Below are 25,700 nucleotides of genomic sequence, written 5' to 3'. Positions count from 1 at the left end.
AGACCCTCTAGAAGCCTTTAGAATGAAAAACTTGTGAGGGCCGGACAAAAGGACCTCACTTGTCAAAAATGTCCTCACTACGTATGGTATAAAATGTTAGTGGTCCTCAAAAGACTAGTCATACAAACACACACACACACACACACACACACACACACACACACACACACACACACACACACACACACACGCACACACAGAACCAGCTGTTTTGTGTGTGTGGGGGGGAGGGGGGGTGGAGGGTGAGGGGCTATCATTTTGCATCGGATTAGTCCAAGAAATGAAAGATGGAATTATTGAAATGTTAAAGGGTAAACAGATTGCTTCTTCTTCTTCTTTTCCATTTGGCGTTTCCCTTCAGGGGTCGCCACAGCGAATAAGTGTCCTCTATTTAACCCGGTTTTGTGCATCCTCTTCTCTCACACTCGCTACCCTCATGTCCTCTTACACAACATCCATAAACCTCCTCTTTGGACTTCCTCTCGGTCTCCTGCCTGGCAGTTCAAGGCTCAGCATCCTTTTCCCGATATAGTCACTCTCTCTCCTCTGGAAGTGTCCAAACCATCTTAGTCTGGCCTCTCTAACTTTCTCTCTCAAAGAAAGCATAAATGATTGCCATACAACAGGGTTGTTTGCCTCTCGAGGAGTGTGGAGGCCTTTGCAATCTAGTACTAGAATGTGTATAAATAATCGAAGAAAATTTTTACCATCACCATAGTTTGTGTCAATTTATCCGAGTGTATTTCTATTCAGGTTGTTATTTATAACAGCACAGTCAATATGAGACATTGGTAAATATAGGGCAGCTGCATAAAATGATTTTTGAATGTACTCTCACCGACTGTATGTAGAAGGGTTCTTGCATTTGCTCCATTGTGTTAGTATGGCTGAACTTGGCGGCGGGGGGGCTAATGGAGCCATCATCCAACATCAGTGGCCTGAACAGACAATGACATTTCAATGTATAACATTTGACAAACAGCAGTTTCAATATACTGTATTTTCCGGACTATAAGGTGCACCGGAGTATAAGGCGCACCCCCAATGACTGGTGTATTTTCAAATATTTTCCATATACGAATAAGGTACACATGAGTATAAGGCGCACTTTCAATGAATGACAAAAGTTTTCTCAATAAAATATATAAATATATAAAAGTTTTCCAAACATCAGGTACACCCCATGTATGTATGTATCTACAGCTTAGGTTACACACTGCTTCTTCTACAGGGGGAAATGGAATTGGTGGCTTCCGGAAGTAGTTGTGAACCTGTTTTTGCTCAATATTACTTATACTAGTGTACCTGCGGATAAGGCGCAGGGTCATTTTGGGAAGAGAATCAAGGCTTTTGGGTGCACCAGCGGAAAATACGGTACTCTAAATGTTGTGAAAATAAAAAGTAAGAAGTTACTTAAGTCATTTGTTTTGTTGTTTGTGTAATTGTTTGTTTGGTTGGTTGTTTATTTGAACTGATACAAAATACCGGCGGTTGTGCAAGCTGAACCACTTTTGCTGCATGCACTTTGTTGTTTGAAGCAGTGATAGATAAAAAAGGAGCAATTCAATGTGTCTTTTTCACACATGGATCAATGACGTCATGCTGAAAATTAAGTTAAAATTAAAGCAACAACAAGCGGTAGTGTCCATTAACGAAAAAGAAAGGCTCCAGTAACGACAGTCAAATGGTTCCATCATTCCTCCTAATCAAAATCCGTGCTGCTGAGAAGTCCCCAAACCCTTTTTTGTTGAATGTTGTGGCCAAAAATGCTGAAAACAATCCACAACAGGTGCACACGACCTAACAATGTCAACATGTCACAAAAGAATAAATAAATAAATAAATAAATAAATAAATAAATAAATACAACAAAACATATTTGTAATCGGACTTGCCGGCAGCTGCTCACTCGGGCACCATCTTGGGGGAAAAAAAAACAACAACACTTTTTCTTTACTTTTCTGAAGGATTTACCGTTAATGTATTTAAACATGCTCAGTGTGTTCTTTTCGTCATTTTTGTAAGATGCTTTAGTTTTTGTTGTGCTTTACCTCTGAATTTCATGATGTGTTGTGTTTCTAAAAGATTGTCGGTGTTGCTTTCTTTCTTGTATGAAGCACATCGAGTTACCTTGTGTATAAATGTGCTCGATATTAAGAATAACATTTGATTTTATGAAATCTTATTTAATAAATCATATTTACACATTGGATATAACTGTGATCTTCCAAATCATGTTGTCAACTTTGCCAGGTGGCATGCTGACCCTGAAATGCCTGTTCTCTTGTCACCTTTGTGTGAGAACGGGCCTTTCCCACTACAAGGCTGAACCAGCATTTTACATACATTGGCTGTAGCAGGGTCATGCACTCTACTCTGCCTTCCCTCTGTGTGTGCGTGTGCGTGTGTGTGTGCATGACTGATTCAGCACTTGTCTCCATTCACACAGCCAGATGGTTCAGTTTGTCAGCTGAGCCAGCCCTTCCTTCTGCCCTACTGTGTCTCCATTTGTCCCACTTTTGTTAATAGGTACCCCATGTCTTTGTGTGTGCGTGTACGTGCAAGTTTGAGTATATGTACATGTATGTATGAATGTACAGAAAGTGGGTATGAGCGTGCATGTGTGCAGACTCACAGCTTTCGCTTCAGGCTTATAGTGCCGGGTGCATTGGACTGCATCTGGCTGAACAGAAACTGAATTAGCTGGCAAAGAGAGAAAAGGCACAGCATGAATCAGCAACACTCTATAAGCTTTCAATCAGTCTCTCTCTCAATTTCTCTCTCTCCTCTCTCTGAAGGCTCTCTCTCTCTCTCTCTCTCTCTCTCTCACAGACACACAATGATATGTAGTGGGATTGACTGAGGGCAAGGAGTTGTGGAAAATTACAATTAATGCATTATGATAGTGACTGAAATGAGTCAAAAACAATTGCTATGCCACAAGAAGTGTATGGCCATCAATCTATTTTTTTTAAATTAATGATCAATAAAAAAATATCTGAATGATACAAGCTGATTACCCGTGGAAATGTTCGTTCATTAAGGTAGTTTGAAGAAAATGTGCATTTTTCAGAAGGAAATTATGATAAAGGCAAATGTGGTCAACTGATTTATATATGCGTGGCTGATATAACACTAGCACAATTGCCAATTGAGAGAAAACTTCATCAACTGCCTATTAAAATAAATACAGTTGTCCGATTCTTCTTACATATGGACTGACCTTGTTCATGACCTTCTGTTGCTGTGTGTGGTTCTGTCTCAGTGAAACCACCTCTCTCCACAGAACATCATTCTGCCTTCAAACAGAACAGGACAAAGATATGTTTAAGGACGCTTATTCATTTCAATGAATGCATTTTTTTTTCTTGCAATGATGAAACAATAAAGTCTGTTATACCCCCTAAATAATGAGTATGACAGGGTGCCCAGAGAGGAGCTGTGGTATTGCATGAGGAGGTCTGGAGTGACAGAAACGTATGTCAGAGAGGTGCAAGACATGTATCATGACTGTAAGTAAGACAGTTGTGAGGTGTGCTGTCGGTGTGACGGATGAATTCAAGGTGGAGGTGGGACTCCACCAGGGGTCAGCTCTGAGCCTCTTCTTTTTCACTATGGTGATGGACAGGCTGACAGACGATGTTAGACAAGAATCTCCTTGGACAATGATGTTTGCAGATGACATTGTGATCTTTAGCGAGAACAGGGAACAGGTGGCGGAGAAACTAGAGCTGTGGAGAGGAATGAAGATCAGTTGCAGCAAGACGGAATATATATGTGTGAATGAGAGGGATCCTAGTGCAAGAGTGATGCTACAGGGAAAAGAGATAAAGAAGGTGGAGGATTTTAAGTACTTGGGGCCAACTGTCCATAGCAATGGAGAGTGTGGAAAAGAGGTGAAGAAGCGTGTCCAGGCAGGCTGGAGCGGCTGGAGAAAAATGTCAGGTGTGATGTGCGATAGAAGGGTTTCAGCTAGGATGAAAGGAAAGGTGTATAAAACGGTGGTGAGATCAGCCATGATGTTTGGCCTGGAGACAGTGCCACTGAAAAAAAGACAGGAAGCAGAGCTGGAGGTAGCAGAGTTGAAGATGTTGAGGTTTTCTTTGGGAGTGACCAGGTTGGATGGCATCAGCAATGAGAGTATCAGAGGGCCAACTCATATTAGAGGCTTTGGAGAGAAAGTCAGAGAGGCCAGACTGAGATGGTTTGGACATGTCCAGAGGAGAAGGAGTGACTATATCGGGAGAAGGGCACTGGGCCGTGAACTGCCAGGCAAGAGACTGAGAGAAAGACCAAAGAGGACGTGTATGGATGTTGTCAAAGAGGTATGAAGGTAGCTGGTGTGAGAGAAGAAGATGCACAAAACCGGTTTAGATGGAGGATATTGATTCGCTGTTGCAACCCCTAAAGGGAAAAGCCGAAAGGAAAAAAGAAGATATCACCTAAATAATGGGTTTGTATTACATTTGTTTGTGTTTTTGCATGCCATACAAAGCTGTTTATGTTAATGGCAAGATTGCTGTTAACATTTTCGTGTCATCTTTTCATTATCTCTCAAGTAATTAAATACTGTTATAGAGTACTGCACATTTGTTGTTCAAGGCGCCATCCAAGCAGAGCTTTCGAAAACAATCATTGTGTGTTCCTGTGAACATTTGAATTCTTTTAAAAAGCATGGGCTTTTGAAATGTGAAAAAAGTAGGTTATTCAAACATGGCTTCAAAAATTATTTGACTGCAGGCAAGTGAATGCACAGAAGTGACCACTGTGTGTGTGCGTGCGTGCGTGTGTGTATGTGCGCGAGTGTGCACGCGTGTGCGTGTGTGTGTGTGTGTGTGTGTGTGTGTGTGTGTGTGTGTGTGTGTGTGTGTGCGTGCGTGAGTGAGCAAGTCAGGTGAGCAGGTGAACATTCTCTGCTGTCATTAACAAACAATGCTGAGTACAAAGAAGAGGCAGCACACAAAAACCCATGGCAACAATTGAACAACAAGAGCCTCTAGAGATGTAAAAAAACAGCTCTGTCATTGCATTAGTTGATATTACATTGCAAGAGCAGTTATATTTTTTAAAGCACATATATTTTGAACACTTGTATTTACAGAATAAGGAAGTGTCTGTCTGACATCATTATGCACTATCAATTTTTGATCTGTCACTGAATTTTAGCTTTTCATGAATGCACTCCTTTTTTCTCTCTGTGTTTGTTCTATTGCAGGAGCACACTCAAGCTGTCTACTTACTGCTTCATATCCTGCATCTGGCACTCCATGCTGTCCTGCTGTGTTCTCAGTAGCTGAACTTCATAAAGCAGTTTACCGAGGTCCTCTTGGCGAACTTTGGTCTCTTCGCTTTTCACTATGGATACCTGCACACATGGTATTTCTGTGAGTTTTTTGGGGGGGGCTAGGGTGGGCACGGGATTCTTTGTTCTGTGACTATTTGACGTCTGTACAATACCTTCCTTTTGATGTGTTCCAACATATGTTCATGTCCTTGGAGGAAGTACAAATGTTGGAACTCTGTATCGTCTCTCTCAGGCTTGACCAGACCGCTTTGCTCAATGTTTACAACTTTTCGAAAGCCGTCTAGACAAATGAGCAAAGCAGAATATCAATGAATTAAGAGGACAAGTGTGTGTGTGGTGGGGAGGGTGAAAATAAAAGAAGACTCACACATGTTGAGCTGTCGGACAAAGCTTGCCATATTATTGTGTTTAAAATACTTTGGTAGAACTTCCTTAGCAAAGCGACCCTGGTCGAACACATGGAAACTGGTCCCAGTCTGAAATAGAGACATGCATTAATTACAGATCTTAACTTTTGTGATTAAGAACGTGTATTCTCCAAATGCAATATCACTTCTACACTCACAGGTTATTTTATCTTGCTATTTCTATTATATTTTATTATTTCTTTGATCTATCTATCCCTTGGTATTTTGAGCTGTATTTATCGGGGCTTCAGTACTGGGTGTTTTTTTTAATCCCAAAGTACTGTACTGTATTCTGAAAAAAAATGCTGAACGACTTAGGGGTTTTATACAAGACTGTTCACACGACTGGTTCCTGGCACCACATCTCCTGAAAAATCATAATGCCGGAAGAAATGCATGGTAATTTGTTGACAAACTACTTCATTGTGATTCAGAAAAGAAAATATTCCACTGCACAAGGAAAACAAAGTTTTAAAGGAAGAATTTTGGATATGTGACAGAAAATTGTACTTGTAGCCCTTTACGAATAAGTGCAGTTTTCCTATTTGTTATAGGTCACAAAATGTCATCCACGTCACAAAAATTATCTCCACATATGATGAGCAATTTCAGAAAACCAGTTGATCGTTGGTCAATGTAATGCTTCACACATTTCCATTTGTTGGAAAAAGTCAAAAGGGAGAAAACAAGTTTCATGGAAACGTCTAGAAATATGCTTGGCGTAATAAGATGAGAAGGTTTCTTAAGCCGTCATCTGTACTTCTTTGAAGGTGTCGGACGTTTCGCTTCTTATCCAAGACGTTTCATCAGTGAACTAAAGAAGTACTTCTAATAAGTACAGATGACAGCTGAAGAAACCTTCTCATCGACGGACCACTCCTGTACGACTGAGAGCTTACACAGACGTATTGATGTAATATAGACAACTTATTCAGGTATTTTGAAAGCAGACATATGATGAACTCATGCCAAAATGTGTGGGCTGTGAGACACTTGCAAAACTAATTTGTTCCTGATTGAGGTCTAACAAATGCACGGCTTTGACAGGCTTTGCTTATGTGACAGAGACAGTACACATTAGCGGTTTTAATCCAGGGTTTGTGTTTTTTTGTATATGGCATTTTCAAATTAAATATTTTCCTACATTCGCCAATGTCGAGCCAAAAAATTATCAGTCACAATTTGGTAGATGTCATGCCATATTTTTTCACGAATCTATAATTTTGCACAGTCCAAATGTAAATGTGTTATTTTTTTCAAATTCTTCACCAATGTGTTGAAAATCGGTCGCTATCGTTGTCGAAGTAACGTTGAACAAATGTGCCATTTTTGTTTTTTTATGAAAAGTAATAATTTCAAAGGCATGGAAAGCCGGAGGTCAACCATTATGCAGTTGCCTTTTTTTCTTGACATGTCTTCTATTAGTAGTATTGCATTGTAAAAAAAAATATATACATATATAATATGTCACTGGTAGAAAACTGAAAAATAAAAAGCAATGACTGCTGACTTCAGTTTCCATGATGCAAATTCACAAGAAAAATCAACCAGGAGAAAGGAAAGTATTCTACCTCATGATATAGCATAACATTGTCATGAGTTATTTGTGATCTGACCAAAGCTGACACATGACATTTCAGTTTTAGTAAAACATGGTATGATTGGGAACCTATCTAACTGTTAGTCAAAAGTAAGTCTTTTGATGACAAGAGCAAATTGAAGTATCCAGGAGATGATTTTAGGCTACTCACAGCGCTCCAGCAAATTAGGTGGTTGGTATCCGGATCCTCCACTAGAGTCCACAATTTGGTGAGGAAAGCCGGAACATTGCTAGTGTAGTTGCCATCTACACCCAAAGCACCTGGAGACTCCTGCATGTTGACCCGCTCCACTGTGACAGCCGCCGGTCACGACAGGAAACCAGAGGAAGGAAGGCCTGGATACAGTGTGCGCGCGTGTGTTTGCGTGTGTTTGTGTGTGTTTGTGTGTGTTTGTGTGTTATAATTCCCTACAATATTCCATGTTGAAGAAATCCATTTGTGGAAATCCGTTACTGATATTCCCAATCGGGCCGTAGTCTATTTGATTCCATGCCTGCCAAGGCATTCACCCGTTTTATGTCATGTCCAGTTTTGTATTTACCTTCGTTTGTCTTGACTGCTTTGTCAAATCCTTTTTAAATATCTGTATTATTCGCTTTGTAGGGGTTTTTAGATGCCTTTGATCTTTCTGTCCTCTCTCTGCCCCACGATCATTCAACTGCATGTCATCACACACGCACCTAGTCAGCACCCAGACCATTCAAACCCATCCCTAACACACACACACACACACACACACACACACGCACACACACACACACACACACGACAAATGCATACACACGTGCGCTTGTGCACACAAATACACCCACACACACACGCACACAAACAAAACAAACCCACACACACACACACGCACATGCACGCACGTTTACACACACACACAGACACACAAAAAACAAACACGCACACACACACACACACACACATGCACGAACACGCACGTGCGTACGCTCACACACACACACGCACGCACGCAAATACACACACACACACACACACACACACACACACGCACACACACACACACACACACACACACACACACACACACACACACACACACACACATAAACACACATCCTTTGTCCCCTTATGGACAAGACAGAGACTAAAACAATCAGTTTCCAAATAAAATGTGAGATACTACACCAAATTCCAGTCCCCTCATCGTGTGTATGTCAACATGTTGTATGACATGTGCTGCTGAGATGTTCAAACGTAACTCAATGTTGGAGACAGAGAGAAGGAAACAATTTCTCACAGTCGCATTTGGGCTATGGGCTGGCTCTACAGAATTGGGAGTGAAAAGGAATATCAGTGTCTAAATGCAAACATGTATGTTGTCTACATACAGTAATTAACAGAGCTTGGAATCAATCGATGGATAGCTGGTGGTGTAATTCATATGTAGTCTCTTCCGTCAGTCTTTTGGATAAAGGTGAACATGAATACATTTGGATCTGTTTGGTTTCAACATTTTGCTTGGAGCGGACGTGCACATTTCACCATGACGTCCTTAATCCACTGGTGAAAAGGAGATGTTGATACTCCCCTTTTTCATCTAAAACTACTTCATACAACAAAGATGGTGAAGAAAAGTGCTGAACTCATTCACTGCCAGATTCTGCTGTGGACGGCAAATCTCCCCATTGTGGGACTATTAAAGACTTTCTGATTCTGAATCTGATGTGCAAAAATGTGTCCACTCCAGTGCCAGGATTTTTGTCATTGTCACTCAAATTGCAGGACCCACAGAATATTGAGTTTTAGGAGTGCAAAATATTAAATGCAGGGTAAGAAACCTTTGACGCTCGTCTTTTATCAGAAAAAATTAATTGATTCCGAAATTATATGGGTCTTGAGTTATGTGAGCTTGAAATGAGGGCGGCTGTCCAAAATACAATGCAATTCACACATTGATTTATATAGCGCTTGGAACGTGGAAGCACGTGGAAAAAAAGGAAATGCTGCCTCCTGGAAGATAAAAAAAACATTGCCTTAGGCCATGGCCAGCGCTTTATCGGTACCAATCAAGAAAAAAACTAAGCCCGAACAAATTCAGGAATGGCGCTCTAAGTCATGTTTTCAATTCCCGCATATATAAGTGAATTACCGTGAATGAGTTAAGATTGAATGACTGTCTGTGACTTCTACTTTTGTGTCATATTATTTATTTTGTTTTTTCATTTTGCCTTTACTGGATGTCCAGTTTTTTGTTTTTCTACTTCTTCCTTTCCTTTCCTTACTTTCATCACTTTGCTGTTGTGAAATATAAATTTCACCACTGCGAGAAAACGAGAAATCAAATGTCAGTGTAGATGAGGTTTTGCCATTTTTCTGCTGTGAGTGGATTTTAAAGCTTTATCATTCCATTGCAGCCTCTAAGAGGCACTAACACCAAAATTAACAGACAGCAATGTAAAATAAAGTTGTAAATGGAGTATCTGTACTACTCAAAGTAAAAGGATAGTATGTCTTCCCATGATTTGAAGATCATTTCAAATTCTGCTATTGAAACAATTGTTTGCCCCATACCAATTAAAACTTCAGGAGGCACACTCACCATTTACATGTGCACTGACAAAAAAAATTACATCAAATCCAGCACCGTGCCTTTTTGAATATCAGGCAACGAACTAACTCACGGCACATAGAAAACAGAAAAACAATTGCTTGGTTAGATAACTACAAAATTCCAAGTGTAAAATGAAAATCAGCGTACAAGTAAAATCACGTTTATTTTTTCACTGGTCAACCTTTTCATCTTAAATATGCATTTGGTACTTTTTTGAGTTTGTCATGTGGCAATCTGCTTTTTTGGCAAATATCCACCATACTGATATTGCCTTGAATGTTTTTCTATCTTTGCAAATTAATCAGTTAACTGCAATTTCATATGCACAAAAAAACACCACTAATGCTTTTAAAATTCTTTATTCATCTATCCAAAAATACAACTGATAGAGATAAAATTCAAATTACTCAAAAAGTGTGCTACGGTTGAAGGTTTCTGAACTTTTTGCAGAACTTACTCTCCGCTTGCACGAGGCTGAAGGGCAAATTTGTTTGTTTTGTGTTTGTGTCTTTTTCCAAGGACACACTTCTTTGCTTTGATGTGTTTCTGAGTATTTCTGAAGCAACTTCCTGATGACTCTGTTACACTAAAGCTCAGTGTTTACAATTTTTAACCCCCTGACTTCTCCCTTAGAACATTGATGAGAGCAAACATTTTATATTGAACCCCTTCATAAGGGGCATTTGCTCACTGCACCACCAGTGAGTTTCGTCAGCATAGCTTGGAGTGAGTTGGTTTGGTTTCCGGTGAGGTTTACACTGTCAACACTGCCCTTTGTCAATTCTGTATTTTAAAGTTCAAATTTATTGGCACAGCCTGAGTCTTGAAGGGATCCGGTTTTGTGGTTTTGCATCTCTGCTCTTTGCAGATGATGTGGTGATATTGGCTTCATCAAGCTTCTGCGACTTTCACAAGTGTGGTTAAGATGAAAAAAAAAACAGGACCTCCAAATATGAGACCTTGGTGGAATTCCCTCCCCCAGGTTGACGATGAGATCCTGCCCCACACGCCAACTAACCTGACAGAGTTGTGGTGAAGTTACATATAATCAGAACGAAAGAAAAAATAACAAAAGAAAAATAGGAACCCAGACGTATGCTACTCTTATTTTACCCTTAAAATAGCATTATAGCATATATATATATATATATATATATATATATATATATATATATATATATATATATATATATATATATATATATATATATATATATATATATATATATATATATATATATATATATATATATATACAGTAAAGTCTCGTTATATTGATATCGGTTATATCGATACTATGATACTATTTCTATGCACGCACGGAGAAAATTACATGCAAACAGGGTCGGATATATCGATAGTCCCGGTTATATCGATATTTTTTCGCACTCCCTTGAATATCGATATAACGAGACTTTACTGTATATATATATATATACACACACATATATATCGGATACATCTTTGTGTTCAATATATTTTCACTGGAAGTGTCGTGTATCTTTCAGTCTTTTTCCAAGAGCTCCTCTTTAATTCCTGTGCACACTCAACAGTTTTAGTACTGTTCTAACCACTAGACTCTAGGAAAGTCTCAAAAAAAGAAAAATGTAATAAAACCTATGCATTCATCCATTTTTCAGACCGCTTTATCCTCACTAGGGTCTTGGGGCACGATGCGGGGGACACCATAAATTGGTTGCCAGCGAATCACAGTCTAATAAAACCGCAACCTCAATTCGTACAGAGGTTAAAGCTCAATATATTGGGTTTTTTTTTTCAGTTCATTTCAGTTCATTTTCATACATACCGTATGTCATCATGCATAGTTTGTACCTATGGACACATAAATCAGCTGGTACCGTTTTAACTTGATAAAATTTCCATTTTAAAGTGTTAAATTTGGCTTTTGAACATTAGAAGTTAGAACAGAAACATGTTCAAACTCTATTGCTGACCAACAAAATGGGAACTACTTGTTTATGCGACTGACTACAAGTGACCACCCCGCCTCACCCTCCGACCCTTTGACCACATCTTCTAACCTCTCCGGAACTCACCATAGCTCAAGTGTAGCAGTGTTTGTGCGCCGCTGCACTCTGGTATCCTGTCTTGTAGCTCAGTCGTCCACTTACAGTAATCATGATCTGCTGTCAATTTCCAGGAGAGGTCTAGTGCAACGGAATTACAGAGAAAGCAAGATAAGTACAGCAATAAATCCTGAAAGGTAAAGATAATTATCAGTGCACATCAGAGAAAGTTGGAACAAGTACTTTGGACCACGGATCAGTCATTAGTGGAGTTAGCAGGCTGAGACCAAGGAAGCAAAATGACAAATCCTGTTTTAATCGAGGCAGTGTGTGGACTTTTGGCATTGTGACACCTTTCAACATCAAGTATATTATCTTTTTATCAGTAGTAAACACCTTTTTTATACACCATGCCAAAAAAAAGGGAATACTTTTTTACATCCTTTAGGATTTATGACATGAAAGCTCTTAAATATTTTGCTTATAAGATAATATTTTATTACAAGACTGAAGGGTGAGGGGTGAGGGGGACGGTTTGCTACCCACCTACTCTGCTCTTTGCAAATGATTGAACAAAACGCTCACTCAGGTACTCAGGGAAGTTTGGGATCGAACTCTGCCCAAGTGGAGGATTTCAAGTATATTTTAGCCATACATCGAGAGGGAAATAAAAAAGGCAGATCAATGCAGCAGCTGCCGCCTTGGGGACTTGATATCAGTCTGTTGTGCTGACGTAGGAAAACGGTGCACTGCCACATGCCACATGACGTCGCGGCAGTGTCGTAAAGCAGGGTTGTTGACGGCACCAAGTTGATAATGACGCAGTTGTAAATAAAGACCTTTGACAGGCAAGTTGTCTCCTCTTGTTCCTCCGACATAACAAGTAGCCTGTGGTGGAGTCTTTTTCAGTCCCATAAAAGTACTCCACTCGATAACAAGTCTGCACTCAAAGGGGGTGTGGAAAACTAGTCCGCCAGCTACCGTGGCGCTGTTCGACCGTGTGGTTTGGTGTTCTTCCGCCGATCACTAGTCCACCAGCCACCGTGGCACTCCATGTGGTTTGATTCATTTGGCGAAAAGTAGTTCGTATGCCAAGATTATATTCTCGCGAATTTAATGTTCGTGAGGCGAAAAGTTCGTAAGCAAAAGTGTTCGTAAGCCGAGGTATCACTGTAATTGCCAGTCTGTAATCGCTGGATGCGAAAACAGTTCTGTTCACTGAATGGTAGAAGGATGTGCAGTTTTTTTTTGCGCACTGGCGTAACACCTGGACACCTGTATTGACTGACCTTTAGAGTCCACATGTCTGTATTTTGTGTTTTGAAGCAGGTCGATGGAGACAGGAATTTGCTAGTTTGTTGTTAAGTCATACCTGTTACACCTCCTTGCATCACCGTCATTCATTCATTTAAATTGCTTTTCAAAAGTTATTCTCTCAGACATCATATTAGACCCAAGACCATGGGTTTAAATCTCAATTTAGGATTGAAATTATGAGAAATAAATAGTGGACATCAACACAGTAAAGGCGAATAGGTAGTAATGTGTGAGCAAATAACTGTGCATATCTTCATAGATTGAAAAATTCATATAAAAGTAGGACAGAAGACAAATTAATTCCATGCTCAGATGAGCAGTCTTTGTTTCTTCTTCAATATGTCCATCAGGAACGGGAAGGTTGTGGTTTCGAATGGCGCATTTGTGCCACAGTTTAGCGTTAAAACAGGCTCAGGGTTTCACATCATGGTGTTCAAGGAGTGAAATTTCATACCAGGGTATACCAGTTATCTACAAAACATTAGTACATAATAGTCGCTGCCCTTTCATTTTTGTGTCAGTGTTTTGTTGTTGCCCTTAGTTGGATCTTCATGCGATAAGGTTTGGGAGTGAGCGTCACCCCATAGACTGGGGTGAAGTCTGGCTCTCCTGCATCCTCAGGCCAGATGAACTTGAACTTTCTCAGCAGAGTCACTGTGATGAGGAAGAGTTCCATACGAGCCAAACCCTCACCGAGACACATGCGAGGTCCTGTACATTTAAATTTGGTAGAAATTGTTAACAGCGGTTTCCACATGTTAAAGAGGTGCCCACATACCTGCTGAAAAAGGCATAAAAGCCTCTGGCTTCACAAAGTCACCCTGGGCATTAAGGAAATTATCGGGATTGAATTTATGAGGGGATTTCCACTGGCCTTCCTCATGCAGTACTGAGGTCAAATTTGGGATGATCATTGTCCCCTGGGAAACAAAAGACATCGTAGAAAATATGAACTAAGCAGTACAGAAGATAGATGGATCATAAGACTTACTTTTTGTTCAAGTCTCACCAAAATGAATTGACTCATTCACTGCCGTTCTCGAATTTATTCGAGAATGGAAAAGAATGACGTGGAAATTTGTTTGGGTCTTGGTTTTTCTTGCGGGGGTGGGGGGCGGGGGTTAATGTGCTGGCAATGTTTTTCCCTCCCACAAGGGGGCAGCATTTGCCTTTTGTATAGTCACCCTCATTTTAAGCTCCGATCACTCCAGACCCATATAATTTGGGAATTAACTGTTTCATTCTGATTAAAGAAGAGAGTCTAGGTTTTTTTACGCTGCATTGAATATTTATGTAGTTATAAAACTACAATATTCTCTGAGTCCTGCAAGTTGAGTGAAAATGACACCCTGGCACTGGAGTGGACACATTTTTTGCACATTGTCTGGCAGTGAATGGGTTAAGAAACAAAGTATAATAATAAAAAATCTGATGTTATTTTTCCCTTTTCATTTGCCAAGCCAAGCCATGAGAAAAATAGCAATTCTATGCATTGTTTATATTTGCTTATCAATTAATTTATGCAAAAACTACAGTTTTTCAATCAAATATGAATAATACATTGTTTTATTCAAAATAGTATTTCAAATTGACAGTTCAGACACTGCACAAACATAAATTACTTTGAATTCACTTATTGGTTTGTTCGACTTCATGTCAAAAAAAGGGAGTGAACCGCCACACTTCATACTGAGCCCCCAGCTCTGCTTCTTGTTGTCTCATACGTTATAGTTGGCCTCACTACTGTATTTGAATCTTCAAATTCCCTCTAATACACTTGACGCTTTGCTCCATCTTTTCCAACCTGCTCTGAGCCGTTTCTTCATCTCACCACACTCACCGTTGCTCTGACCGTTCGACTGGAAGTATTTGAAGTCTTCCAATCTGGCTCTTTTCTTCCCTTGAGCCTCTCTCTTCCCCCTTTAGCTCTTTTACTCATGTACCGTATATACTGAAATATTCCTTTAGATATCGACTAAATTTCATTCCTTTTCATTCCAGCGCATGCCTCTACCTTTCATATATGCTCCTCCATCCTCTCCTTGTTTTTGATGTAACACAATTTTATGGTCTACTGACTCCTATTTCAAACTTACAGCACAACTCACCACTGTTTTTATCCTCTCATACATGTCATGCACCATTTGAACATGCCGGTAATTCCCTGCTACCCCACACTTCTTCTGACGTATCACCTTGATCCGTATTACTCGTCCTCAAAATGAAACCACTTTGTTGCTCACAAATATGCAATTCACTCTCGAGTCCACCACCGTTTCCCACTGAGTGGCTCATCAACTTTATCCCTTTACAGTTCCCAATTTTTTATATCTTGTATTTTTATCCTTTCACCCCCCCCCCACCCCACCCCATCCCTTTTCAAATGGCTGCTGTGGACTGCACATTTCCCCATTGTGGGACGATTAAAGGTTTTCTGATTCTGATATAGATGCTTCCATATCTTCAATGGCATGTCATCAGGAACAACTGCCTTTCTGTTCTTTGCAATTTCTTGCACATTTCATCTTATAATTGTCTTATCCATTGAAACCAAGAGAACAAGTACAGTATTATAAAAAAAACGATGGGATTTACTTTGTCACGTTTTGGTTAATGACCAATAGGCTGCCGTGAGGCCCTGCCTGCAGCTGCACAGGTGTTGGTCGTTTTAATCAGTGGCAGTTAAAAGGACTCCTGGCATGACCATTCAGTGTCGGGTCATCGTTTGTTTCACCCTGTCAGGTTTATTTCATCTTGTCATGTTTGTTCGCTACTTTGGACCTTTCTGTTCTGAAGACTGTTTTTTTTAGATTGTGTTCCTGCTGGAGGAACAATTTGTCATATACACCCTGATCCTCCCTCCTGCATGTTTTTTTGGGTCCATCACCAACACCACCGTATAAAGCATGACATATATAAGAAAGAAAAAAAAAGAATGAAAAAAACATATGAAGACCATTCAAGGATCTGTCAAGGGGAGTTCTCTTCCTCTCTGTCTTGCACTATCATTTTATCTTTATCTCATTTTATCATTTTATCACAATTTTGAGCAGCTACAAATTCATGCGAAAGTAGGCAACTTAGCTCATCTGCAAAATAAATGGTCAGCATTGAATAGTACAAACAGTTAGAATTGCTTCCATTTAGGGCAGTTACTGTCATGATCTGGTTGGCGACCAACGGGTGGCGCTGTCGACCCCGCCTGCACCTGCACAGGTGCTGGTCGTCCCGATCAGTGGCGGACTGCCACGTTCGGAATGGCGACCAACGGGTAGCGACGTCAGCCCTGCCTGCAGCCTCGCAGGTGCTGGTCGTTTTAATCAGTGACAGTTAAAAAGACTCCCGGCACGACCATCCGGTGTCAGTTCATTGTTTGTTGCATGCTTTGTCTGCAATTGCATGCATTGTATGCTGTGTTTGTTTAATCTTGGCGGACTTTTACACTTTGTTTTCTTTTGATCCTTTTTTCTGTTCAGATCATTTTGATGTTTTACATTTTGTTCCTGCTGACCTTTATTTTAATACAATTTGTCAAACAACCTCCTGCTCCCTCCTGCCTGCTTTTTGGGATCCGCACCCGCCATCACCACCTCGCAAAACATGACAGTTACATGTCAAATTTCCATTCCCATTTCCATCATCACATCCCATGAAATGACAATGAATAGTTGGAGTATACAAATAGCTGGAATTTCAAGAAGTTCGTTAACAGTGCTCCCAAATATTTTTTTTTGTGGGGGTGGGGGTGCTGGTTGGTATTCAAGAAACTAAACGTCCTATGTGTTGTGCTGTCTCTTACCTTAGGAATAGAATATCCCATCAACTCTGTGTTTTTTGTTGTACAGTGAAAGACACTCAGGGGCACCGTGTTTGCTATTCTTTGAACTTCATGGATTACTGCCTGTAAAAAACAAAAAACAAAGATGCCTTACATTTAATGGAGTTCGCCGCTTGCTATTTTAGCCATTGTAAGATTTTATTCACAGTGACATTTGGTTCAGTATATGAAAATTGATGTTTCGTTTGTAAGGTGTTTTGATTTAATTTATCTGCATTCATGAAGCATGAACAAAATTGCATGAACTGGTTGCCAGCCAGTCGCAGGGCACACAGAGACAAACAACAATCCACGCTCACACTCACACCGAAGGACAATTTTAGTGTTCAATCAGCCTGCCATGCATGTTTTTGGAATGTGGGAGGAAACTGGAGGACCTGGAGAAAACCCACGCGGGCCTGGGGAGAAAATGCAAACTCAACACAGGGTCCTGAACTCAAGACCTCTGCACTGCGAAGTCAGCATACTAACCACTCAACTACCGGGCAACCCAAATGTAATAATCATCATTTAAAATATATTTCTTTCAAACGACTGAACTCAAATTTAAAATATTCTCCATCATTAAAGAATATAATAGAAAATAGGATTTCATAGACAATTTTACCTGCACATATGGCATATTGTTTCTGTCATCAAAACATACTTTATCCTTCCCTTTCAAGACCTCATCAATCTCCTGTTGGCAATGCGCTAATAAATACAGCAGAAAAAGAATAAAAGCTCAGCAATAATATGAACAGCTGCTTGACATAACGAATATGAGAGAAGTCACCTATACTGTGATTGCAAGCAAGCATACCTTGTACATCTGGATGAGTCATAAGATAAAGGAAAGCAGTCAATAGGGTGTTTGAGGTGGTGTCTGTCCCAGCAAAGTGAAGATCAAGAGCGTACATTGATAGCTGTTGCTCTGAAAATAAGCAACCATCATCACCTCTTCTCTGTTAAAAAAAAAAATCTATTTATTGTACCATTCTTAAAAAATAGACGGGATTTAGAAACATCATATGTGCCATTCTTATTTTTTTTATACTTTTACCTTATCCATTTCATCCAGATAGCAATCAATAAAGTCACGTGGTTCTCCAGGGACCCTGGTTCTTTTGTGCTCGATCAATACACCCTTTGCAAGTTTTTGACATTTCTAAGGAATAACAATATAAAGTATTATCATTTTGCTCCCACTAAAAATAAAGACAACACTGCATGACAATTTGTTATGACCTCTTTTGGGTCTGTTGCCCAATCAAAGTCAGTACATCTTTGAACTGAACCATATATCCTGATCACTAATAATTAAAAGGCCGTAAGACATACCTTGACGTTTTCAAAAGACTTCATGAAGGGCAAAGGAAGACAACGAATCATTGGAAAGGAGTCATACAGCTGTAATAAGGATGAATGAAAAAATAATCATGAATGATCTCCCAATGTACTATGCAAAGGAAAGAAATTACACGATCACACCGATTAGTCTTTCTGAGTAGCATGCATCGAATTTAAGCGTGCAGTCGAAGCATTCGGCCACTATTGCCAGAAAAATGCATGTATATATATATATATATATATATATATATATATATATATATACAGTATATATATATATATATCGATATATATATATATATATTACTGTATATATATATATATATATATATATATATATATATATATATATATATATATATATATATATATATATATATATATATATATATATATAGTAAAATTAAAAAAAACACTCTTTTGACTTTTTCACTCACCATAGCCCAGGGTCCATTGGCCAACTTTGCATTTTCAGTGAAACACTGAACAATAACTTTGATGAACTCATCATTATAATCATAACGTTTTCCAAACAGAACGTGGCAGATGATGTTAGATGATGCATTATGGAACATGAGTTGGGGACTCAAGGTACTCCCTATAGAAGAGTTTAAAAAAAATCATACAAACTTATAATATGATTTTTTTTGTCACAAATGCAGAAAGACTAAACTGATTCAAAAAAGAAAAAAATGGAAATTAAATGTGATGCAATGCAATGGTATTTCAAAGTTTAAAACTGAACTGAAATGCTCAATTGAACAGGAAAATGTTTGATACACATACCAATGCACTTTTCCAGTGTATTCATGATGAAAACAGTTTCTCCCAGAATCCTCTCCTCCATTGACTGCTTCCCGAGACCAAAGTTTCTCAAAGTCATCAGAGCAAATCGACGGTGTTCTTTCCAACTAGGACCATAGTCAGCCAGGATGACTCCTGAAACAGGTGTAGGAGTGGTAAATGCAAATATTATTATGTAACCTAATAAAGCACTGTATAACTGTCAAACCTTTGTTTTGAATTTCAAAACATGCAAAAAATTTGAACTGAAGGAAATACAGTAATCCCTGATTACACTTTCACATCACAGTCATAAATAGAGCAACAGACACTGCGATTCAGACTGACACCATTTAAGATGAGGTATGAGTAGGTTTAGTCTCACTGACAGCTTATTAATCGTCAATGACTCAGGCAGCTCATTAATCATCACTTACTTTTTGGGCTGTTAGTTTACGACTACTACTACTACTACTACTACTACTACTACTACTACTACTACTAATAATAATAATAATAATAATAATAAGTATTATTACACCATAATAATAATAAGTATTATTATTATTATTATTATTATTACGAGTAGTGGTAGTAGTAGTCGTAGTAGGTGTAGTAGTAGTAGTAGTAAAACAACAATTACTACTATATATATATATATATATATATATATATATATATATATATATATATATATATATATATATATATATATATATAGTAGTTGTTTTACTATACTCCTATATATTTTACTATACTACTATATATAGTAGTAGTTGTTGTTTTACTACTACTACTACTACTACTACTACTACTACTACTACTAAAAAGAATAATCATAACAATAATAATAACAAATCTATTTGTGTCATTATTGTTACTTTACCTTTTCTGTCTGTTGTGTCATTCACATAAAGGTCTTGAGGTCGTCCAGCAAAGTCACTCGCCTTGGTCACTAAAGCCTCTTTCATGGCTTGTAACCCATTGACTATGATTGCAGGTCGAGGACCAAGGTAAAGGCTGTAGACATTTCCATATGCTTTCCTTAGCTTAGAAAATGTACAACACAACATGTATGTTACTTCAATTCAGATACGCAAGACAAAAAACATAACAGTATACTGTATACGTCTGTATAAGCTCTCAGTCGGACAGGAGTGGTCCATCGATGAGAAGGTTTCTTCAGCCGTCATCTGTTCAAATTTGTACAGATGACGGCTAAAGTATACTGTATAAACAAATATCAACATGTAGAAGGTTTGATTTAGCAAACCAAGCCCCAAACCATGATTTCCCCCTCGCCATCCTTCACAGGTGTGATGAAGTGTTAATGTTTATTTACTGTTCCCTTTTTTTTTCTTCAGACATAGTGTTCCATGCTTCTTCCCAACAACTCAATATTGGTTTCATCTGTCCACAGAGTATTTTGCCAGTACAGTGAGACCTGAGCTTACGAACTTAATTGGTTCCCAGATAGAGTGTGTAAGGTGAAAAGTGTGTATCCCCCAAAAAAATGTCCCATAGGAAACCATTAAAATGGGAATAATCCGTTCCCAGGTCTCCATAAAATATAATTTTCAACTAAAGCCTTAAAACTACACACAACATACCTTATTATATGTATAATAAATGTGCTATTGTATTGTAATGAAAGAAATACACTGCACTGTATGATAAATTAACTTGATTTACATTTCTGATAGTCGTTGATGGCTCTTAATTGACACCTGTTGCTTTCTGACTTGTAAGATTTTACGAAACTGAGGCATCACGTTATCATTCATCATGTTGATGATTCTCATCGCCTTTTCTGGGTGGAATGTCCAATAAAAGCCTGTATATCAACTCCTGAATGGCCTGCTTCTGCTTGTCCTCTTGAAGGCAAATCAAATCATCTGTGTTGAGGACCTCATTATGGTCAGCAACAAACTTGTCGATGTCATCTGCATCCACTTCGAGTCCCGTAGGTGCTGGCAGATATTTTATTACAACAAGCCTGTCAAGCTAGGCAAAATAAATTGGCACACTCGCGATCCCGGAAAACAACAAACTTACGCGATCACGGCTAACAATCACCTGGGGCAAAGCAAACCCTTGGACTTGCCGGCACAAGACACAGCGAGACGCGAGGCGTCGTAATCATGTCACTGGTGAGGTGACAGCGACTCGTTGAAATGTCCCAGTATCGTTGATTAGGGGGTCAACACGCACACGTCCTTCGTATTTCTCAACAATCTCCTTCTTCTCCTCGACTGTAATTTTGTTTTGTGTGTTCTTCGACTGGCGGAGGTCGGGAGCGGTGGCCCCTGCCCCAGCTGTCAACTCTCACGTGACAATTTCGGTGTCATTAGTCACGTGAAAGCATCGACTAAATAACGCCTTTGTGTAAAGCTTTGAGGCGAAGGATGCTAGCAATGGTGGATGGTACCGGGCTCTTTATTTGTAGAATGGTCGTAGAAAGTTACTCTCATGGAAGTGACACGCAGCGTGAGAGATGTGTCAGGCTGAGATTCACATGACAGCCGCAGTGTGCACATGTGACGCCACAAACGCACACCTCGTTCGTGTTTCTCAATGATCTCCTTCTTCTCCTTGACTGTTATTCTGTTTTGTGTCTTCCTCGGCTGAACACGAGCCTCCGGTGGCATCTTTTTCGGTCCCATAACGGCAAAAGTATCGTTAAAGACAATCGACGTGTGCACTCATAGAAAGGGGATGTGGAAAGGTAGGCCGGCTGGGACGCTGTTTCTTTCTGATTGTGCTTTTGTGTTCTTCCGCCGAAGATTACTCCGCCAGCCGCGGTGGGGGGGTGTCTATCGCGAAAATAGTGCGTATGCCAGAGTTTAATTTTCATAAATGTAACGTTCGTAAACCGAAAAGTTCGTAAGGCAAGGTGTTCGTAAACCGAGGCCCCACTGTATAGCTATGGAACATGCGGGTGACCTTTCACAAATTCGACAGTGCAGCAATGTGTTTTTTTGTTTTGTGTGTGTGTATGAGTGTGCGTGTGCCTGTGTGTGTGTGTGCGCGCATGTGTGTGTGTGTGTGTGTGTGTGTGTGTGTGTGTGTGTGTGTGTGTGTGTGTGTGTGTGTGTGTGTGTGTGTGTGTGTGTGTGTGTGTGTGTGTGTGTGCGTGTATGTGCGTGTATGTGCGTGTGTGATTACAGTCATTACTGGTGGGCAAACTCTCAAGGTCAAGGACAAACAATAGCCTTGTATACAATTAATGTGGTTAAAGGGTACATCGTTCAACTGTGAACTGTGGAGAATCTGTTGTGCAACGACATTGAAATAGTCGAGTTGTTGTGTGAAATCCCTCCCTGCAAATGTTTGCCAAGGTCACTGTGGACAAATCTAAAGTTTGCCAAGGTCACTCTGGACCAGGGGTGTCCAAAGTCAGTCCTCTAGGGCCGCCGTCCTGCCTGTTTTCCAGCTCTCCCAGGAGCAACGCACCTGAATGAAATCATGAGGACCATTTTGATGCTGCTTCAGAGCTGGCTGATGAGCTGATCATTTGAATCAGGTGTGTTGCTCCTGGGGGAGCTGGAAAACAGGCAGGACAGCGGCCCTCGAGGACCGACTTTGGACACCCCTGCTGTGGACAAATCTACAATTGGCAAAACATCAAACAAAGATCAATGAGTTCATTGGAGGATAACATGGAAGAACCAACTCCTGACAAAAAAACAATCACGACAACACCCAAAATATACACCAAGATCCTGTGGGATTTCCAGATACAGACTGACAAGATGGTAATGGCAAACTAACCAGATATCGTTATCATAGTAAAGGTCAGAGGAAAGTCATTGTGGTGGATGTAGCGGTCCCAAGTAATGGTAATATCAGGAAGAAGGAAAATGAGAAATGCCAAGGGCTCAGAGAGGAGCTGGAGAGAGCATAGAAGGTAAAGGTCACAGTAATGTCCGTGGTCGTCGGAGCACTTTGTGACATCCAAACTAGATAAGTAAAGACAACAGATCCCGTGAACAACATCGGATATCTCAGTCCAGAAAAGCATAGTGTTGGGAAGTGCAACAATACTGCGCATAACCCCTCAAGCTTCCTTACATATATATACAGTAAAGTCTCGTTATATCGATATCGTTTATATTGATAATACTGCTTATTATGACACTATTTTCATTTCCCGTGCACATTTCTAGTCTTTTTATGTATAATTAGTTCCGTTTAGTACGATTTGTGATTTTTACGATAATCCGGTTACTACAGTGCTCTTTTTTATATCCCGCCGGCCATTTTGCTATGTTTATATCGATACACGCCATCGGTCGCGCCATTGGTCACGTGACTTGGTTACGTGAGTTTGTTACGTGCCCAGCTCCCGTGTAGCAGAGCCATTTTCATTTTCAGAGCTAGCTCGTGTATAGCAGACGAGATTGAAGTGTTTGTGTTAAAAGGTAAAAATGGGAAGCAGAAGAAGATTGATGACTTTTTTAAATTGCATACATAATACAGTAAGATGTTAGCGTTGCAGTTTTCCTGTTGTGTTATGTACATGCCCACTGTACTGTATATGAATGCAATCGTTTTTTGCAACAATGTTTCTTGTTTTGTCTGCTGAAGCGTGATGATTTTGAAAATTACCATACATTCCATACTGTGTATTAAAGGACAAACAATGTCACTTTTTATTCAAATGCAAAACACCAATAAAAATGACTTCACGCCAAGACGTCTTGCATTGCTTGTGAATCCAAACAATGGCTTCAGATTCGGATAATATGCTGTCTTGTTACACATCCAGTTATGAATATCATTCAAATACACTGTAGTTCTGAAGAGGAAAGCATACATGTTTGCAATCGATTAAAGAATTATTTGTGCCATTTTGAGGCAACATTGGGGGAACATCTCTCACCCAAAAAAAAGAGGCACGAAATGGCGAGCTCATGGCCAGCTCCATTTCTTATATGGCGCTTGGATGCCCTCTTTTGGTGCTTTTTGTTAATGCAGTTCGGCGCAGGCCGGATATATCGACATTACGGTTATATCAAAATTTTTTCTAACTCCCGAGAATATCGATATAACGAGACTTTACTGTATAAACAAATGTGATTTTTTGAAGCTATGTATTGTTGGGAATTTCACATTTATATCTAAACACATAATACATATGCATTCCATGAATGACAATTGAAATCTCTACTGTTTTTCGTACCCGCTCAAAGTCTTGCAGGGGGTTCTCCAAGCTCAGGCTCAAGATGTTTCCCAAGACTGGCACGATGGTCGGTCCTGGTGGAAAATTCTTTGGCCTTCGACACATAAAATTAAAAAGGATAAAGAAAACACAAAGTGGTAGGAGGATTGTCGCTAACATGTTTGAGAAGAGTGAACAGACCAAAACAGCCCCACTGCTTGAAAGTGGTTGCACAACTCTCTAGCCTGCATACCTCTTTGTGTACTTTGCTTTTCTAGGTTAAAGAGGAGGGCAAAGAACGTCAGTGGAAATGTAGTTCAAAACACCCTGTTAAAATGTTTATATTGTTGTTTGTTTATATATATATATATATATATATATATATATATATATATATATATATATATATATATATATATATATATATATATATATATATATATATATATATATATATATATATATATATATATATATTCAAAAAAAAAAAAAAAAAATATATATATATATATATATATATATATATATATATATATATATATATATATATATATATATATATATATATATATATATATATATATAAAAATCCTCGTCTCACCCCCATGGGTGGTGTCTGTCCCCCATTTTAGCTCGCGTCCTCTACCAGAGGCCAGGAAGCTTGAGGGTTCTGTGCAGTTCCCAGCACTGCGCTTTTCTGGACCGAGATATCCGATGTTGTTCCCGGGATTTGTTGCAACCACTCGTCGAGTTTGGGGGTCACTGCCCCGAGTGCTCCGACCACCACAGGCTCGACTGTCACCTTTACCTTCCAGGCTCTCTCCAGCTCCTCTCTGAGGCCTTGGTATTTCTCGATTTTCTCATGATCCTTCTTTCTGATGTTTCCATCACTCGGGACCGCTACATCCACGACAACGGCTTTCCTTTCCCCTTTATCTTCTTCTTTTCCTTTCGGCTTTTCCCTTCAAGGGGTCGCCACAGCGAATCAGTAACCTCCATCTTCAGAGGTATGATACGCATGTTTGTTTTAGCCCAGCTTTTACGTCGGATGCCCTTCCTGACACAACCCTCTGTATTTATCCGGACTTGGGACCGGCACAAGAAGACTTATGTCCCTTTGTGGCTACAGAACAAGCAACTCGCTCAGTAAAAGGCAACCAAACACAAAATGGTTATCAGCACAGCAACAATCAAAAAAGCAAAACTTGAACAAACCTAATAAACATGAAAAATCAATTTGCCAGGAGAGGGCAGCCGCTGTCATAAATGAAATGTATTATTATTATTATTATTATTATTATTATTATTATTATTATTATTATTATCAGAATCAGAATCAGAATCATCTTTATTG

At 39.5% G+C, this 25,700-nt stretch overlaps 2 protein-coding genes across 5 annotated transcripts in view; both read right to left on the bottom strand.

The window, feature by feature from the left end:
* The window catches only part of hsf4 (heat shock transcription factor 4), a 20,080-nt gene extending 8,021 nt beyond the window's left edge, over positions 1 to 12,059 (bottom strand). For 3 of the 4 annotated variants that reach the window (XM_088997468.1, XM_088997471.1, XM_088997472.1), the window contains exons 1-7: positions 7,464 to 7,685; positions 5,673 to 5,781; positions 5,458 to 5,585; positions 5,241 to 5,365; positions 3,224 to 3,299; positions 2,636 to 2,703; positions 839 to 938 (exon numbers count right to left, since the gene is read on the bottom strand). In XM_088997468.1, coding sequence (XP_088853594.1) covers positions 839 to 938; positions 2,636 to 2,703; positions 3,224 to 3,299; positions 5,241 to 5,365; positions 5,458 to 5,585; positions 5,673 to 5,781; positions 7,464 to 7,589 — 732 coding nt within the window. In that variant the 5' untranslated portion in view covers positions 7,590 to 7,685. Of the gene's footprint in view, positions 1 to 838; positions 939 to 2,635; positions 2,704 to 3,223; positions 3,300 to 5,240; positions 5,366 to 5,457; positions 5,586 to 5,672; positions 5,782 to 7,463; positions 7,686 to 11,948 lie in introns of those variants that run through there. The other variant, XM_088997470.1, reaches the window with a different exon arrangement.
* On the bottom strand, positions 8,054 to 24,579 carry LOC148898325 (cytochrome P450 2F2-like). The gene is made up of 12 exons (XM_088997467.1): positions 24,368 to 24,579; positions 20,072 to 20,234; positions 19,189 to 19,341; positions 18,840 to 19,000; positions 18,394 to 18,462; positions 18,116 to 18,220; positions 17,876 to 18,017; positions 17,681 to 17,766; positions 17,035 to 17,136; positions 14,014 to 14,155; positions 11,949 to 13,946; positions 8,054 to 9,290 (listed from the first exon to the last, which is right to left on the bottom strand). Exons 1-11 carry the CDS (start codon positions 24,524 to 24,526, stop codon positions 13,753 to 13,755), a joined length of 1,476 nt encoding a protein of 491 aa, XP_088853593.1. The 5' UTR covers positions 24,527 to 24,579; the 3' UTR covers positions 8,054 to 9,290; positions 11,949 to 13,752.
* Positions 24,580 to 25,700: the final 1,121 nt, after the last annotated feature.

The sequence above is a fragment of the Hippocampus bargibanti genome, linkage group LG05 (assembly GCF_051943395.1).
Source record: "Hippocampus bargibanti isolate YZ-2025 linkage group LG05, ASM5194339v1, whole genome shotgun sequence".
In the NCBI taxonomy this organism is placed as follows: Eukaryota; Metazoa; Chordata; class Actinopteri; order Syngnathiformes; family Syngnathidae; genus Hippocampus; species Hippocampus bargibanti.
The sequence above is the reverse complement of the archived record's forward strand: the minus strand, read 5'-3'. Positions and strand labels throughout refer to the sequence as shown.

Bases quoted from the DNA above. Each gene is read 5' to 3' on its own strand.
- LOC148898325 (XM_088997467.1), bottom strand. From the start codon at position 24,526: ATGTTAGCGACAATCCTCCTACCACTTTGTGTTTTCTTTATCCTTTTT. The intron at 18,221-18,393 runs GTATGTCTTACG...GTTATTCCTTAG, and splicing joins AGTCTTTTGAAAACGTCAAG to AAATGTCAAAAACTTGCAAA. The intron at 17,137-17,680 runs GTAAAATTGTCT...TGTTTTTTACAG, and splicing joins ACAATATGCCATATGTGCAG to GCAGTAATCCATGAAGTTCA.